This window comes from Ylistrum balloti, unplaced genomic scaffold (genome assembly GCF_031769215.1).
Source record: "Ylistrum balloti isolate Yb309-2 unplaced genomic scaffold, AGI_CSIRO_Ybal_v1 Utg369668, whole genome shotgun sequence".
NCBI classification, from domain to species: Eukaryota; Metazoa; Mollusca; class Bivalvia; order Pectinida; family Pectinidae; genus Ylistrum; species Ylistrum balloti.
Window position 1 is genome coordinate 2,991,352 of NW_026781915.1, and position 19,574 is coordinate 3,010,925.

General features: G+C 34.1%; 1 protein-coding gene across 1 annotated transcript; it reads left to right on the forward strand.

Moving 5' to 3' along the window:
• The first annotated feature begins 7,459 nt into the window (after positions 1–7,459).
• Positions 7,460–19,340, forward strand: LOC132560487 (asparagine synthetase domain-containing protein 1-like). Its single transcript, XM_060225155.1, has 14 exons — positions 7,460–7,544; positions 8,122–8,213; positions 9,451–9,654; positions 9,863–9,985; positions 10,325–10,444; positions 11,344–12,092; positions 13,436–13,513; positions 14,186–14,303; positions 14,449–14,483; positions 14,857–15,001; positions 15,617–15,684; positions 17,059–17,142; positions 17,738–17,828; positions 19,145–19,340. Exons 2-14 carry the CDS (start codon positions 8,154–8,156, stop codon positions 19,325–19,327), a joined length of 2,058 nt encoding a protein of 685 aa, XP_060081138.1. The 5' UTR covers positions 7,460–7,544; positions 8,122–8,153; the 3' UTR covers positions 19,328–19,340.
• The last annotated feature ends 234 nt before the right edge of the window (positions 19,341–19,574 follow it).

Here is a 19,574-nt window from a genome sequence, read left to right on the forward strand (position 1 = left end):
TGTATAACAGGTGTTATGTTGCAACAGTCACAGATCATAAGATAACTTATTTTCATAACAATCTTTTAAGTAACATATTGCATGAAAATTTCACTACAGAACCAGCACAGAGTGTAAATATTCAAAGATACCTTTTGAGATGACCCCTATAGCGATATATTGGTCTATTTTTATTTAACCAACCATGCATTTGATAAACTGAATCAATATATGTTATGAAGACAATGTCTTCCTCCAGGCATGTGTATGTCAAATTGTTTTGAAATGGAATAAAAAATAAGTTCAATTTTATACAGATAAATTGGTAAACCTGAGGTAGCACATTGAGAACTGGTACATAAGTGTGCTTTATTTTCTAAATGAACATTTAGAAGCTATAGACCACTGCTTTTAAAGCAATCTTTGGTGAATGAATAAATATTCAATATTATCATCTCATTCTTCCAATGCCACATATTTTTATGAACAATTGAAATGAACAGAAATAAGGATTTTTATCTTTATGAATATTTTTCTAAGTTATCAAATTCATTATTGGCAGTACTACGAAAAATACATGGAACACATTCTTATTAATATTCATAATATTGATATTTACAAAATGCACCACCCTAGGATTGGTCTGAAAAACCCCTCCGTTAAATAGTACCCGCTTCATCTGACAAACAACCAAACTACCTATTTCAAGTCAACCAATTAGGAAATATCTAAATTACATTTGAACTAACAACAAAGGATTCGGCCTACTCCTGAGATAGGATTGGCTCTTGAGTATTAAATGTTGAGAGAGTGTTTAGAAAAACGTAAATAACAATGTAATAATACATGTAAAGACTCCACCAGGCGAGCTTTAACGATACCACAATTGCAGACGATTTTTTTCGATCCAAATTTTGCGGGAAATACAAGACACCACTTACTTTTTTGAGAAGAAGACATCGTTTAAGTGGCCTTAAAACACATACGTGAACACAGAAATTATATAAATCCAAGTAAGGAATCCAGGTGTTAGGCAAATCCTTCACGTTATCCCAGTACGAAGCTAAAATCCATGAGAGACAGGGCTTTTCACCTTAATCAACCAAGCATATTCCCACTACACTCAGTGTGACGGCCGTCTGTCAACAAACAACGCCACCTCGCGTCGCATGTTACTGTGTACCTGAGGGAAACCTGCCATGCGGGTAGACCTATATTTATAATTCTCTTACGCCAGATATAATAATATTACAGTTTTTTTCTATAGATTGAAAGGCTCTAACCAACATGAGCTCCTGCTGGCGTAGGTCACGTGTAGATCACTTTGATTTTGCCGACATAAAATCCTCTTTAAAAATCATACCTGTATACAAATAACATTGCACAGTAATGTTTATCAAATTAATTCCACAATGCAAAGAGATGTTATTATTAAAAATTAATTTCTTACTTGACTTGTAGTGTATTTGAATATGAGAAAACTTTTACCGTAAATGTGGGTGTTTTAATTAATTTCCTGGTATCATCAAGTTGAAACAAGTTTTTCCTTTGCTTGTTTAAAAAACAGCGACAAAATAGTCTCATTAATGTCGGTTATTAAATTTTTAAAAACTTAGTTTTCAAATAATTTTATATTTAGCTTTTAGTGTCGCGGTTATTTAATTTCATTGTTATTCTTTAGAATTACAATATGTATATGAAATTAATATTCTTTTAAACTTCTCCCTGTCGACGAAGCTACAAGTTCGACCTCGACCAAGACAGAATAAAATCGCATATATAGCCAGAATCCTTCGGACTAGGTTTAGTACTATACCAGGAAAACTTGTGATCTGTGTAGTGATTTTCACATGTAAAGTACTACTGCTATGGAATCTTAATACGGGTACATATTTTTTGACATGTCATTTACAAATTATACAAATACGGCAACACATTGAAACAGTATTGCTCGACATTATTTTCTACAAACGACAAGGCAGAAGCTGAGTGATCGCAATTAACGTTAATTAGTATTCAAAGAAAAATCATTATTTATTAAAATTATTAAATATTAGAAACACGGGCTTATATCTATTTAAAGCTCATGCTAGAAAGGATCTATTTTAAACCTCTGTTTTTGGAGACATGGCAACTCCGTTTCCCAGGTCTCCCAAAACAGCATGTCTTCTCCAGTTTAGAACACAGGAGACTGATAATCAGTAAGAGTTGAAAATGGACCAATCCTGATCGGATTGGAAGATTACTACAGTACATGTATTTAGAGTTAGATTAGGGACGGTAAATGACACCCTATTGCAGTCCTAACCGAGAGGGAAACCATCTGTGGACCTCATCACAGTCTACTGCTCATCTACAAGTTTAACATTAATTAAAAAGAAAATACTACATGTGGATGGATATTCCCATTCTACGGTACCACTGCTTAGTTTACCTATTAAAAAATAATCATGGAAATGATGCGGAAAAATCGGTAAATACTCGACAGAGTTGTATCCCCTGGAAAGCACGATACCTTGATTGCTAAATCACTGTACCATGATCTTAAATGTTATCTAGTTCCTACGGTGTTTGAATTTATCGACTACCTTAGCCTGACATCAATTTACAGGCTACAATTTTATTAATATACTATCACACATAAATCGTCCACATGTCTTCCGACTTACCGGCTTATCAACGCGGAGGTATTTTAGACGTTTTAAGTTCGATAAACATTAATTCACTATGAATGAAACCAATCACTATGAGTTTGCTGATGTATAATAAGCATCATGTCATGTATTTTGCGATATGATTAAAATCGTATCTTTTTATTCACTCCCTTCTCGTAAAGTTAACTCAACCACGTTAAGATGATGATGATTTAGCGGAGTGAAGTTTACAAAACGCTGGCGAAGGTCAGTGCATGTTTTTCAGAAGGTTGTGCATGGTCGTGTAGAGAATGAACGAAGGGACGCAACTCTTTTACAGCACAGACCGGCCCGTTATCCCAACTGATAGTAGAATCTAACTTGGCGAAGTGTTCATAGTCTGCATCAGTCAATTGATTGTAATGTCATATGGAACATGGCAAAAGAAAATAGCTGCGTCCGTTTTGTTTATCAGAAGACGTTTACTATTCGAGAACACCTGGTCTGACTGTCCTTGTACTTTTTCATGAGCCTCTTTGAAAATCATTCTTTTACATATGGTATATTTTCGTGATCCTGGTGTAAATCTGAACAAAAATGAGGCCAAACATGGAAAAATCCTTATAATACGTATCATGGACTATCACTTCACCGTAAACCGACTGTCTAGGAATCATGGGTAATTTCCCATTAGGTACCTCTTTGCCATTTTCTTAGATGCTGTATTTCTTGGCGGGAAAAAATAGCGGGAAAATATATATCGCTTTATGGGGAAGAGTTACAAAAAAGTCTCACTGCTATCAAGTTATCTTTCTATATAAAATACATGTACCTATAAGTAAGAATAAACAAAATACTAATTTCAAAATAGTATATATATATCCGGATTTTGAAGTAATTTAATCAGTAATTGATCTAACATCAAATGTTAAATAGTAAATGGGTAGTAAGAAGGATGGGTTGGGTCAACAATTCCATAATAATCCTCCAGACACCCAATAACGCCTCTCTTCAACTTATATTTGTCCCCTTCCAATCTTTTCTGCTTTCTCGCAACCATAACTGTTATTGTGTTACTATGTTTTTTTACGTTCATACTGGGTATCAGCAGTTCAATATCATCATCTTTTCATCGTCACATGCATATAAACTTTTAACATACTCCTGTTCTTTTCTCTGTAGTTCCTAATATGGTAATTGCAATGTATTTTAAAATATTATCAAGTGATTATGACCCCAGTTCCCTTTATCTACGTACTCTGAAGAAATTTCCGTTTTTAGAGTCATACATCTACTTCATGAACGTTGATATTCAGAGCCTCTTGCCAAAAATGACCGGACTTTCACGGTCCTTATCACCACTGTAGATCCGATAAGTTGGATATGGAAGATCGGGGACACGATTGATGCCCCCACCTCAGTTGTTGCACTGAAAGCAAGACCTGTTCTAGAAATGGGACAGACGGATGGATGGAGGGACGGAAAATGATACCGCACTAGAAATCCATTTTTCCATGGTTTTATGCTCAGCTATGTTATTCACGAGTTATTATTACATACAGTGCGCTTTCTTGAGAACAGAGACGTATATACCACGCATACGTTTCTGCTGAGAAGCACGTGATGGATATTGGACATTTTACGGGAAGTCTGGTATAAGAGGAATTGTAATCTTTGTAAGGTGTAGAAAATATTGAGAAGAAACTGTCAGGATAGGGCAAATAGTACAAGTATTTTTTTTTTTTTTTTTTAGTTTAGAAAAATATTTATTCCCTCAGCAATTAATTTGGAGGAGGCTGCCAGGGTTGAGGAGCCCTGGGATCAGCCTCCGTACAGATAAGTGCCATCACGCAGGATGTCTCTCATTCATCATACAAACACACTTCCATGTAGACACTTACATGTAGCCATTAGAAACAATAAATATTTTGGTAAACCTAATATAAATAGACAGACAAACAAGTAGAAATATTTACATAAACAGCAAAACATGGTAAACAAGCAGGACAGACATACAAATAGGTTGTACAAGTGACATTCTAGACAAGAGGTATCAAACAGATAGACTAGACAATAGACATAAAAAAAAACAGTGTAACATAGTACAGTGCTAAAAGAAATGTGATACTTATCTATTTTTATTTTTTTTTAGGAAAGGAACAGGAGTGTTGACTATCATTACTAAGTAAGCAGCTTTTGAGAGAATTATGTGTGAGGATTAGATTCTAATAGAGTTGACCATTTTCTCCAAAAGGTTTTAAATTTCTCGGATTCAATTTGATTTTTCGATATATACGTTTGCACTTTATAAGTTTCCTTAATCTCATTTAAAAGTGCAAGTATAGATAAGCTATTTTTTAAGACATTTTGTTTTATATATATAATATTTAATGATTAAACTTATCAGATTGTCAACTGCATCCTTTGTTTTATCATTGCTTAAGAAACCAAAAAGGAAAGATTTCTTATTTAATATAAAGTTAATACGAAAAATCTGAGACAGTCTCTCAAAGCTAAGTAACAGTCGTCTCACCTCTTGACAATCCCACAAAATGTGTTCAATTGTTTCTCTATTTGTTTTACATAATGAACATAATGAGGTATCAGATAAACCCATTTTAAACAACACAGAGTTGGTAGTCAAAATGTGGTGATTAATTTTATATTGAAACCATTGAAATTTGGTATTTTTAGTGACTTTAAAAGGAAGTATGTAGATTTGTTTCCATGTGTCATCATTAATATCGTAGTTAATCCATTTTAATTTACCTGTGGGTGTGACATTATTTTTACTTAAAACATCATACATGTCTCTGGCTCCCTTCTTACTTTTTAGGATAATTTCTAAACTTAATGGAATATAAGGATATTTTATAGATACATGTTCATTATTTTGTTGGTATTTGTGTAGTGCTTTTGCTATTACTGATGTGATTCCATGATACTTTAGAAAGTTGCACCTAATGTTATATTTATGCTTGAAAACTTCATAAGAAAGACACCTACCATTATCACCAACTATATCATTAATAATCCTTAACCCTTTTTGATACCAATCATTGTAGAATACAGTTTTATGTGCTATTTTTATATCATTATTGAACCATAATGGAGACTTCAAAAAGGATTCATAGTTATTACTACTGCTAGACTGAATTACTTTCAGCCATGATTTTAGTACATCTTTCCAAAATAAATTTTTAGTTTTCTTAATGTTGTCATGAATTAAATCACTTCCACAATTACTAAGTATATTACTGTTTAATTTAGCATGAAGAATATTTCTCCACTTGCCTTTTCCAAAATGTAATCTACGAATCCAAACAGATTTTAGTGAATTTATAAAAGAAATAATATGTATCATTTTTAGTCCCCCATCTAAATATTCTTTAATAACAATGTCTCGTTTAACCTTATCAACTTTACTATTCCATAGGAAATGGTATAATTCTGTGTTAAGAGTCTTGATAAAGGTTTCATCAGGATTTGGAAGTGAAATAAAAAGATGATTTAGTTGAGAGATTACCAAAGTTTTAATTACTGTTAGTCTTCCAATTGGAGTAAGTAGTCTTCTACTCCACATTTTAAGTATACTTTTAATTTTCACAAGTTTTTTATCATAGTTTAATTTTGTTATTTTATGCAAATCTACATCGAAGTCTATCCCTAAAACCGAGAACTGTGTATTTCCCCATTGTAGTCTCCATTCAGGAAAGAAAGTATCATTACTATATTTTTTACTTCCTATCCATATAACCTCAGTTTTTGATTCGTTTATTCTTAACCCTGATAGTTTTGCAAAAAAATCTAACTCCTTCATTGTTTCTTTTAATGATATTTCTGTACCATCAAGAATAACTGTGGTATCATCTGCATATTGAGATAACAAAATTGGTTCCCCATCTATTGATATAGTACAAGTAGTTAATGAGTGTATGGTATTAGGTCTCAACTTTACTTATCACTTATGGTATTAATAAAGTTTGCTAATGTGTATTTAGTTATATGAAAATTAGAACATAGTGTATTATAGACCACGTCAGTGTATAAAACTCACAAATTCACGAAGTCCATGTATGTATTATTGTGAGCCATGGCACTTTTGAAATTAATTAAGATCTGGCACGGGAAAGTGATTCTGTAAGTCCTCTTTGCAATAATGTTTTCTCTCATTTCTGGGAGAGGGGTACCGATATACACCCCATATAATAGTGAGAGAATTCTCGGACTCCCCATAATGTTTTATGCTTTATAAATGGCTACTTCAATTACTTTTCATGTTCTAAAATGAGTTTTGACAATGTTAAACATCTGATGAATGATATCTGATAGTTAAATGCGACTACTGCCAACCAGAAAATGGTCTCCCCACAGCGAAGTAAAACTTGCCAATTTCGCCTAAACTACATTTTGCGCGTGAGATATATATATATATATATATATATATTTCACATTCGCTTTAACCGATTGTTTTTGTTGATGTAATTTAGAACTGATTTTGTATCTAAGATATTACATTATATTACAATGTACTTTTTTGTCTTTTATCTTGAATATACCCGTGTCTTAATTTTGTTTAGGGGCAAGCTCAGCACCATGCCTACTATTAACCTGTAATGGTGCGTGCCTCACAAATTTCCATTCTCTAGAACATACAATACGTACGTCCTGGTCCTATTTATTATTGGACAAATCAACGGTTATTAAAATGTGGGCTTAGCTTTATTAGACATTGGTTCAGGTCAATGTAAGCTATAACAAATAGAGATTTTAGGCGGATAGCAAAATCTCGATCATGCGCAGTGGGATTCGGTGTCGTTTCACTTTTGGCCGTTTGTTTACATCAGTCGTCATTTGGAGGTGATTTCATGCTTAAATCATCATCATTTACGTGTCCTTATTGTCGACGGAACCCCAGATAACCTATAGAAGGTTTGTTAGTTATTGTTCTGCTGAATCAGGCTCATTTTCATTATTATCTTTTAATAACACGAAACCCATTACCTGATTTGACAATCACGTGGCACACCGGTTGGTCTACAAGAATCGGACGTGGTATGTGTGGATATAGCTATCAAACTACATGTTTGTTCTTAAACACCATAAATTTCTTACAAAATAATTGCCAAGATGAAGGAAGTGTAACCGATTATTGCTTAATTATAGTACATTAAGTGATTTTAATACCATACAGTGAATGAATGAGAGTGTGTATGAGCTGTAAGTATATAATTTCTTTTTGGAAAATTAGAATTTTCTCTTCCTATCGAAAATCAAAAGTAAGGATAACAAAATGACCACAACATTTACAAACACACCCAAATATATGAATGATGAATTAAAACATGTTAAAATTCAAACTACACCTGTATGATCCTCAACTAATCACAATAAACTTTTGTCAAATCAAGCTAACTGGGACTGATGAGCTGATAGAAAATTACCAACTAAAACATTAAAAAAATGATTCAATTATTAATGTTCTCTTGTTTATCTATATATTTAACAGGTACATTTTTCAGTTGTAAGAAACCTCTTACTATGTGTGGTATCTGCTGTGTATGTAGTAATGTACAAGATGATCAAACAGTGGATTGGAAGGTAAATATTTTTTCACTTTTTTCATTTCAAACTTTCATAGTATACAGGCTCTTAATGTCATTCTCAAGCAAGGATTTTAGAGTTGTGAAGTGCTGATAGTGATAGGTAGTGAGATGCATTCGCAAAATGATATTAAATATCAAGTAATATGTTTTTATACCTGTCTGTCTGTCATCTCCTCCAAAACTTGTCAACCCATTTTGCTGAAACTTCATAGGAATATTAAGAAATGAATGTAGATGTACCTATATTTTTATTTTGCTTTTTAACCTTCTTTTAAATGTAGTGAGTATATTGCAGGTAAGCCTTTGGATAACAATTCTGTGTTTGGACATAGGAATAATGTTTTAAATGACTGATTAAAAAATTAATGAAAAATCAAGATATAAATATAAATTTGATTTATTTTACAACAATTGCGAAACAAGTTATGTCAACTTATACTAATCACTCTTGTTGGCCTGGATGTAAGCACGCAAGGGGTCTTATTGTGGGAGGAAACCAGAGTGCCCGGGGAAACCCACGTGGTTGGGCAGGTGACCCCTTACCTTTTCACGTCCGTTCCGGAAATCAGCTAGGTGAAAGGCGAGTGCGTTACCACTGCGCCACCCGACCATCCAAAAATCAAGATGGTGTGTTTTTTTTTATGTAATTTGAAAATTGCTATACAGTTGTTACATTATATGGTTTAATTAAATTGTTATACATTGATGATGATGTTGTTCATTTAACAAGATAAGATAAATTAGAAAATGTCTGATTTTTAGCCAACCATCATCAGATGCTATTTCTGAGGAAGTACTGGATGGATACTTCTGATATTTCATAGGCATTGGTTTCCCTTGGTCCCTAGTTGTGCATTGTACTTTTTTTGGACTGATTTGAAATCAAGGTGGCCCACAGACAGCCATCTTGGATGTCGACAGTAATACATCACAAGTAGATTCAAGACTATGTCCATTATCCACCTGTAACTGACTGCTATCTAATAATACTTTGGGATCTTTTTCAAATGATATTTGCCAATAGGTGCTTAGTAAAAATATCTTGTGCCATCATTGAGTACATTCAATGAAGACCAGTTCATGAACATTTACAAAACCTGTAACAAAAAAAATAAAAAAATAAAGAAATCTTCAAGAACTGAAAACAGATCCTCAAATGGTGGGCGCCCAGATCCCACTGGGATCTCTTGTTGTTAGATAATCTCTACACAAACGGTTTTATATTTTTTCAGGATTTTATTGAGAAACATTCCAGAATAGGGAGAAGAGGGCCAGATTGCAGCAGATCTACTCAGGTTGAATCTGGCTGTAAGGGCAGACAGCTCTTTTTACAAGGTCATGTCCTTCACCTCAGAGGTGAACTGACTCCTCAACCATTACAGGATCACCATGGCAACACTCTCCTTTGGAATGGAGAAATATTTGGAGGCCTGGAGGTAGTTTTATTTTCAATTTTTAGGTCTTTCCTCAAATCATTTCATGGTCGCCGCAAAAAACAAAACATAACAAAAAGGTATATTATAGGATCTGTAAGTGGTGAAATTAAACAAAAATTTCTTAAAAAATAAATAGGACTTCCAGCAATAATTCTAACTCCATCTCTCTGATTCTCAAACTTCTAATTAATACTCTGGTACTCATTAGATTGGAGAGGAAGAAAATGACACCGAAGTCCTATTGAGAGAATTGTCTGCCTCTGCTGACCCTTGTAATCTACTGACCACTATGGCCAAAGTCCAGGGCCCATGGGCATTTATGTACTGGGAGGTAAGTGCTGTGTTACAGAGACACAAACTTGTGAAAAATAGATGTTCTTATATCAGAACCAGTAAGATAATTCACATTCATTAGATGAATGACCACTGAAGTGTACAGTGAACAAGATAGGATGTGAACAGATATGGCTTCAGTTTGGCTGTACACAGTCAGTTGATGACAACAATCTGTCAATAGTTAACAGAGACTGTACCAAGTAGAAACAAGTCATTTCAGACATTATATGATACACAGAAATATTATCAGGATACAAAGAAAACTGTATTACTTCTAATAACTGTAAAACTTGAAATCAAGTTTATTGTGTTATGGGAACTTTTCTTTCGACAGGAAAAGACAAAATGTTTGTGGTTTGGACGCGACATGTTTGGGAGACGAAGTCTCCTATGGCACCTCCCACAAAACAGGAAGGAACCATTCATCTTATCATCCACACAGATCGGAGACAAGGTAATTAGGTGGGGTAGCAGCTTTAATAAGAAAGGCAGGGCATTTTTTGGTACCTTCTACAAAATGGATAATAATGCTTACAATTACACTGTTTTTCCACTGTGGACACAAGGTAAGGTGAGATATTAGACGGCGGAATGATATTCAATGGTACGTGTTTAAAAGTTAGAACTCTGCATTTGTAGATGGTGACTTTAGTTAAAATACAGGGACATTTTACAACAAGTATGCATATCAATCAATATCAAGACTTCAACCCATTTATATGTATTCATATATAGTATTGTGTCTTTGTAGTTACATAATAATTCTGTTGACACATTTTTTCTTTCACCCTTCACAAGCGTATTTCCATGTTTTCCCCAAGGAAAAAGACAACACAAATGGACTCTTATGTTACTCACAATTCACAGCTCTGTTCTGTTATCAGTTTATCAGTAAAATCATTCACATAGCAAAAAATGTCACATAATTTGATAACACCATTAATATTAAAACACACTTCAGGGCATTTATGATGTGTTATTTACAGAACACAACAATAACTTCAATTATTTTATAATCAGAAAGTATGGGAGGAAAAATAATCAATTACCTCTGTGTGATGTGGACAGTGCTAACTCAGTCATTGGTTGATTGTTTTTTGAGTTCAGCACTCACCAAAGCCTAAAAGGGCTTGACTTTAAACATCTTGTTGAGATATCTGTGTCCTTATCACCCAAATGTGAAACAATCTAGCAGTCCATTGGAGGTAGTAGTATATGATATTGTTTAGCGTAATATAATTTAGTTAGCTATACATTACACTTTTAAATCCAGCTACTGGTATATTTAGACCTTTCCTTGTAGTAATAGGTTTAGAAATAATCTAACAAAACCTTGCTCATTTTGCATTTCAGGAATTTCAGGAAATTCCATCAGTTGGAATTTATTGTTTACATTTCTCAGACATCCAGAGTGAAGGTTGTGATCTTAATATTCACCTCTATCCACGAGAAGAGAGTGTTTGGCCAGGAACATTGGACAAAGTGGACAACAGTCAAATTTTTAAGGACAGATTGGGGAGTGGTAGGTCTGAAAATTCTCCACTGAAATTTTCTATGGATACTGACTTGAAATTTCCTTCACCAATGCCAAAGTTGAACAAGGCATTGCTGAACACCGACAGTGACCTTGAAAAGAAGGTTTCAGATGACCTTGACCATAAAGTATCAGGATCAAATGCAGAATTAATTGATGACCATCAGAAATATATAGAAAATCTAATTCATAGCAATGAAGTTATAGGTAAACTAGCTGATCAGCTCATAGATGTCCTTCAAAGGGCAGTCAAGAAGAGGATTTACAATCAGCCTGGCCTGTCTTTAATGACTGATGTCCAAAATTCAGCTGATTGTTTGCCAGATGTCAAGAGGTCACCATGTTCTCAGTGTAAACCTCATCCAGTGTTTTCCAACAAAACAAATGAATCTGGAAAAAATCCTTCAACAGATGAAGACACCAGTACAGAAAGTATTTCAAGTAGAGGAGAGGAGGAGTGTGTAGCTGAAACAAAGACCAGTGTTACATGTGAACAAGAAAATGCAAAAGTTGCCATTTTATTTTCTGGGGGAATAGACTCAGCTGTGATCACTGCACTAGCAGATAGGTAAAAAGTAACTCAGTAATATAGTTTTATCATAATGAAATAAAAAAGTGTGTATCTCCAATAGAATATATTTGAATTGAAATGTGATCAACCTGAAGTAATTAATGCTGAACAAACCTGAAATTATCAACAGCTGTACATGTACTGCATAGTTCTTTGTTGGATGCAAAATACAGGTACAGTAAAACATGTTTATAACGAATCTCTGGGCACCAAGACAATCAGTTCATTATGACACAGTTTGTTATGCACTTGTAAAGAATTGAGGAAAACATCTTGCATGATTCGTTATAAGAAAATTAAAAAAATAATGATACAACTGAAGACAAAATTTTATTTGTTCAAATGACAACAGTGCTTTCCCCACATACAGAAAGACACACAATATTATGTCTCATTTGAAAACATTGAAGATAAGCCCAGATGATGGAATATTTGCATTCCTTTTTTCTATAAACCATTGATATTGAGCATTTCAACAGTTTCATATGTAGCACTTTGATGCTGCTTCCTCCTCTGTGATGAATTTAGGGCCAAGTGCTTTTCCAAAATTTCAGTGCTATTTTTCGAAATTGTACCTAAGTGTTGATGCGAGGATTTCAAACTTAGCTGCAGTTTCCTTTCTTGGTATGGTCCCATGGTCAACTTTGTTGATAATTTGATACTTAGTTTCGAGAGTACAAGCCTTTCTCTTATGAGATGGAGACAACAAAGCCATTTCCAAACTAACAACAACTGAAATAGTATGTGCTGTTTTATCCTTTGATAAAAATAGTTTAGTAACTCCGAACTCTAAATACAATAAAACACTTGAGGTATGTATAACAACAATTCACTCTGTTTATAATTACCTTACCTGTGTTTGGCACTTACCTGGACATGGGTATCAGTAGTTGTATACAAAGGTAGGACACACACTGAGTGGTGGTGTCACTGTGGCATGATGACTCTCCGAGGTCACTAATTAGCGTTTACCTGAACAGATCTGGAATCTGCTTTGTTATAGACATTAATTCGCTATGTGAAAAATCAGTACACTTTTTGAAATTTACATACAAATGATAGGCATCTGTAATGGAATAAACAATGCTACACTATAGCTATAAATACATAAGTGTGTTTGTTATAAACATATTTTACTGTTTAAATTCTTATCCTGTACTTAGTGCAAATATAAAGCAAAAAGAAAGTACCCAAACTTAACATTTACAATGATTAAATAATGTACTATAGATATGGATACTTCACGACAAATATAAGCCCCTTACAAATATTTCTGCAAACATACTAATTTTAATGTTTTTCCTTCCAGATAAATGATTTTTAATTCAATATTTTACCAGGTGTCTGCCAGAGAGTGAGCCTATAGATTTAATGAATGTGGCTTTTGAACAACAAATGAAACCATCAAGGAAAAAAGGGTTAGTGAATGTTCCTATATTACTTAATATATACTTTACCATTCATTATATTTATCATCCTTCTCATGCATTGAAAGTGTTAGTTGCCGGGTATGCAATTATTTCCTTAGTGACACAATGAAAGCATTGCAGTTAGGCAAACCAATAACACAATGGGACCACTACAGTTTGGCAAAACAGTAACACAATGACACTTCTGCAGTTAGGCTAATAGTAATACTTGGCACCACTACAGTTAGGCAAAACAGTAACACAGGTAAATGCATGGTACCACTACAGTTAGGCGAAACAGTAATGCATGGTACCACTAGTTAGGCAAAAGAGTAACATAATGACACCACTACATTGTGGCAAAACAACAAGGCAATAAGACCACTGCAGTGTTGTCAAACTGTAACACAATGCGACCATTTTGTACATCTCAGCTGATCCACTGCAGTCGTACATAAATGAAGATATTGGAACCTTGATAAGGTGTTCTAAATGGCAATGAGACCAAAGAAAATCTTGACTCTTAGAAACTAACAGACCTGCAGATTGTTTGGGTTGACTTTTATGCTCAACCGAATAAAGCCCATCAAATCATTAATGTTTTGTGTCCCAGATAGGATATTATGGCTATTGAATTTATTTTGAAGATTATCAGAAAGATAGTAAAATTTTCATCTTTAGGGCCAGTAATATGAATGATCCCGTAGCTGATGAACAGAGATGGAATGTTCCAGACAGACTTACTGGATACAGTGCCCTTGCAGAACTCAACCCAAGACGTAGATGGAACTTCATACAAGTATGTGTACATCTGATATTGTAGACAGTCAAATTTTCACAAGTTCCCTTTGAAACTGCACCTTACACTACAATTTAGACTAGAACTGCTGTTAATAAGATCCAGGAGAAGAGTTGTTGATACATTTTTTATATGTATATTTCAGGTAAATGTGTCACTTCCAGAACTCCAGCAAATCAGGTAAAAACCCAAATGACATTACTGGTAGTATTTAATTATTTCTCATAATAATGTATGCTTACCCAGCTTAAAGCCTATTTCATCAGTGAATTAAGAGCAACAGTTCAATTCTTGATATTTGGTAAGTAGTACACTGGGAATGAGGGCTGACAAATTTGAGTAAATGAATGACTAAAGCAAATTCCAATGTTACTGAAGTCAGAGTTTAGACTGACCTCATGATATTTGACTAGTATCTCTTTAATGGTTACAGATAACTGCAACTACTTTCAAGGCCACAGATTTAATGTATAAATGGAGTTAAGTATAAACATTTTTGATAATCTGACTTTGGATAATTATGTTTTGATATCAATCTGTTGTTCCATTACAGATCTAATCATGTGCGCCATTTGGTATATCCTTTGGATACAGTGCTTGATGACAGCATTGGTTGTGCTGTATGGTTTGCAGCCAGAGGCCAAGGCATCATAGGAAATGGGGCTCAGCAAGGGTTTCCTTATACCAGTACTGCAAGGGTAAATAAATCTATATATGTCTATTTTAAAACAATTGACAAACATGTTTTATGAGAGTATTCGACAAAACTATGTTGTCAAGCAGGTGACTCTATATCTAGGCCTAAGTGAAAGGCGAATTTGTTACCACTGCATTACACGACCACAGGGTCATATGTACTTTAAAGCATGTAAGTTTCTTGTATTTTAGCTGACAATAATTTTCTCATGAATATAAAGAAAACCTGAATTCACATCTGTTATGTACTTAAATTAAAAAATTTGTAATAATTAATGCCTTTGTGAGCTCTATAGAAACTATCTATTAAACTTGTTTGCCAACTTCACATGATCATACTGTTGTTTATATCTTTTATGACGAGTATGGTGTTATTAAAGTTAAAGAACCTTACATTGAGGCAGTAACGAGCATAGATACGTAAGGCACAGACTTAGATAAAAATGAATCTATATCTAAGTGTTTGTTATAAGTTATGGCAGACCTAATGTAATTGAAAAATATTTGACCTATCTAGACGTAATTTTTTGTGTTACATTTAAGATTTTGTTTTGAATTTTTAAGAAATTGACTTGAATTTTCTTCATTCCTATCAGTCTTCATTATATCCTCTCCAGGTGATACTCTGTGGGATGGGAGCTGATGAACAGCTGGCAGGATACTCCCGGCACAGGGGCAGGTTTAGGTTAGTATACTTACATTATCTAGTGAACTATTCAGGATTTCCATTAAATTCAGTCCTACCATTGATGATCTCAGAATAAAATGATCTGAATTCACCTGATGATTAAGAAATCGGCATGGAAACAATTACAAATTGTGCCTGGAAACATTCATTGTTTTAAAATGAGTTCTTTTGAATTTTTTCTGAATTTTCTGAAAAATTTCTGGAGAGAAGAAGTTTTTAGGTCATCTGACGACCGAAGGGCCTGATGACCTATTTCGATTGCCTTTTGTCTGGCGTCTTCCGTGGTTCGTCGTAAACATTTTCAACTTCTTCTCAAGTTATACATGTCTCATTGAGCTGAAACTTACCTGAAATGATCGTGACATGATCCTGACCAAGTTTGTTAATTTCGGTTTTGTCCGAAATCAAACATGGCCACCATCTTGGAAAAACATTTCCAATTTCTTCTCAAGTTCATAATTTGAAATCTTGTATTTTATGTCAGATGACCGTTTTGGCCCATGGGCCTCTTGTTTCAGAGGGAATTATTTGCTCATGTCATACACATTTGTACTACATTGGAATCATAAACAAAAAATCTATAGTGTTGCCAATTTATACCCGATTTCATCAGGTCATCCTGATATTTCTGATACAACCTGCTCAAATGGTTGAAAATACTAGAATCACCTGATATTTCCTTCCTTTTTATCAGTAGATTAAAGTTTCAAATTCAATTTTTGGATCTAATACATGTATAGTCAAAATAAAAATGTAACATAGAACATCATCTAAATGCATACAGATGTGATAGCAATACAATATGATTGATGATAAGTTCCCCTTACCTGATGAAACTTTAAAACATCCTGTCACCCTTGATTTTGAGAGTCATAACCAGATATTATTTGATACAAGGTTGGGGACAGTGAATCTAGTTATCTGATGTTATATCTGAAGAGAGGATGGATGTTACAGACCTATGACAGATATTAAACGAGGAAAACGATTGATAGATAATAACAGTGATAAGTTTAGCAACCTTATTTGCACTATTGGTACTCATACATCAGATATTTTGTCGTTGCTGACCAATCTTACTTGCTCCTGATTGGTCAAAATTTACATTCATCTGATTTAGATTTGTTATGTTGGTGTATCATGACTCAATGAACACTGATATGACTTGTGTTTTGTGATGGAACAAAAATTACTGTCTCGCATTGGACAAAATTTAGATATTTTCTTATTTTTATCAAATTTAGTGTATACTAATTGTATTTTGACTCTAGGAACCATTAGTATCATTTATGACCTCATGGTTTGTTTAGGGGATTTAATTTAACAGTGATTTGTTATTCGTTTATCTGACTGCCTCTAATTGTATTTTAGTGAGCAGGGATGGCAAGGACTACTGGATGAGGTAGAGCTTGAGATCACCCGCATATCTGCCAGAAACCTTGGTCGGGATGACAGGTATAATGTTGGACCATTTTAGTTAAAGAAAGGTCTACAGCTGAAAGTCCAATTGAAATGACTTACAATTGCTAAGTTCAGATTCTCAGTGTAAGTCTATGAAGACGTGTGATATAAATAGGGCTCAACATGTTGGAGTGATTTTTTTTTATTATCAAAACAAGCCCTGTGCAGGATGTTTTCATGTTAAAGCAGTCCTCGAAAAGATGTTTGTATTTTTCTATTTTGCCTCGACATGGTAAAGGAGCAGTAATGAGACTGATGTGTTCTGTTAGTGAAGAACTGACAATTTTTGTATGCATCTTTGATAGACAATATACTTAACTACCTGAAATGTGTTTTGGATCATTCAGGCAGAATATAAGGGTATGGGTAGGGGGATTTCTGAGGGGAATGTGGTAATTTTCATCAACATTGTGTTTAAAAGCTTAAGATTCTCTCAAAGTATAACTATTAAAGTAGCCAAGATCTATGTATAGCTATATCACTGAGCAGAAAATATACAGTGGAAACATAAGTCTACAATGATAATGATTTGAAGTACTTACTTCATTTCTTAAAGACAAGTTGATATTGGAAATAGTTCATCTTTTAGGATCATCACAGACCACGGTAAAGAGTCCAGATTTCCTTTCCTTGATGAAGAGGTTGTGAAGTTTCTGAGCAGTGTTCCTATGCATTACAAGGTTAGTGGGGGATTACTGCTTACTTAAAGAATAAATATAGGACATGTATTGCACAATTTACACCTGTCATCCTTAAAAATTCTTGTAATTGGTATTTCATGGGCAGTACTGGTTGGGTCTAACCTAAATTCCATACTTAGGTATCCTTTGGTCCCTTGTTGAGCTCTTTTGATTTTTGTACTGATCAGAAAAATAAAATGGCGGTCAGATGGCCATCTTGAATTTGATAATGAAAATGTGCTATCACTATTTCTTCAGAAGTACAGGATGGATCTTTCTCAAGTGGAGGTTCCTCTTGGTCCTTTTTTGTACTATTTTGATTTTAGGACTGGTCGGAGAAGTAAAATGGCTGACATGCAACCATCTTTGCTTTAGACTGAATTTCTTTTTATCACTTTCTAAATTTCATATGTAGGTTCCCCTTGGTCCTACTTTTATCCTTTTGATTTTGGAACTGCTCAGAAAAAAACGAAAAGGTTCATGGTGGCCATCATTGATTTGATAGTTGAAGATCATTAATGCTTTTTATTTAAGTAAATTTTAAAATTTCATACAAGCAATTAAGATCAAATTTTTGAAAAAAAAAAAAAAAATGAAGATCATGTAGTGATGAGTGCAAGGATCCTTTACCAAAATTTAAATATTTTTGCAATCTATACACAACAGAAAAATAGCCCCAATATTTTGGCATTGTCATTGGAGTTGTTTTAGAAATTATGTAGGGACCAGGCAAGTATTTCTTTGTAATTTTATCTAATGGACGTACTTTATCTTCTGGACCACTGATGAACTATAAACATTTCTCATCAACTCTATATAGCCACGACACTACAAGTCGATCAGTGAAATTAATTAGAATAAGCATTTAGTTTAATAATCTAGTATCAGGTGTTTTAAGTTCTAAACGAAATGAATAGTATACTCGCACATTCAACAGTCAACTTGTATTTCTGTTAGTCTGGACCAGTGCCAGTAAATTTTATCAGCTGTTTGGAGAGGCGAGGAATTTTGATTTTGTTCTGTCAGACTATCCAAATGTAGTCCACCAGTATTTAATATATTCATGTAGTAGTGGTTGTATTTTAATGATACTTTGATAAAACTTCACAGGTCTGTTGTAATGGACATACATATAGCAAGATTGAATTTTGTTGAGACCAGTCAAAGTTCAAGGTCTTATTTACAAAATTGTAGGATGACATTAGTATTTTTGAGAGCAAACAAAATCTTCAGGAAAAATAACTTATGATTCCAGTGTTGAGCTTGAAGTCTTTCTCTTACATCTTTAATGTAAACATGTTTTACTGTATGTATAGGCAAATCTGGACTTACCTCGTGGCATCGGTGAGAAGTTACTTCTCAGAGTTTGTGCAGCTAAGCTTGGGCTCCTGTCCACATCTGTGCTGCCTAAACGAGCCATCCAGTTTGGTTCCAGAATAGCAAAGATGGAGAACAACAAAGAAAAGGCAACCGACAAATGTAAACGCCTGGCTGACTGATGATCTCGAGGAATCAAGGATTGATAATAAAATATATTAAATGTTGTTTGTTTCTGTATTGATTTATGGATTTTTGAGTCCTAAGAGGTTCTATTCAATGCCTTATGTACCTGCATTTTGCCGGACTTGAAGAAGATTGATGGCCCTCCATCTCAGCAATCTCTTGATCAAATGTGATATCATTAAGAATTTGGGATGCCATGTTAACGTGTTAGAAATTTGTAACCTTGAAGACAAGGTCATTAAC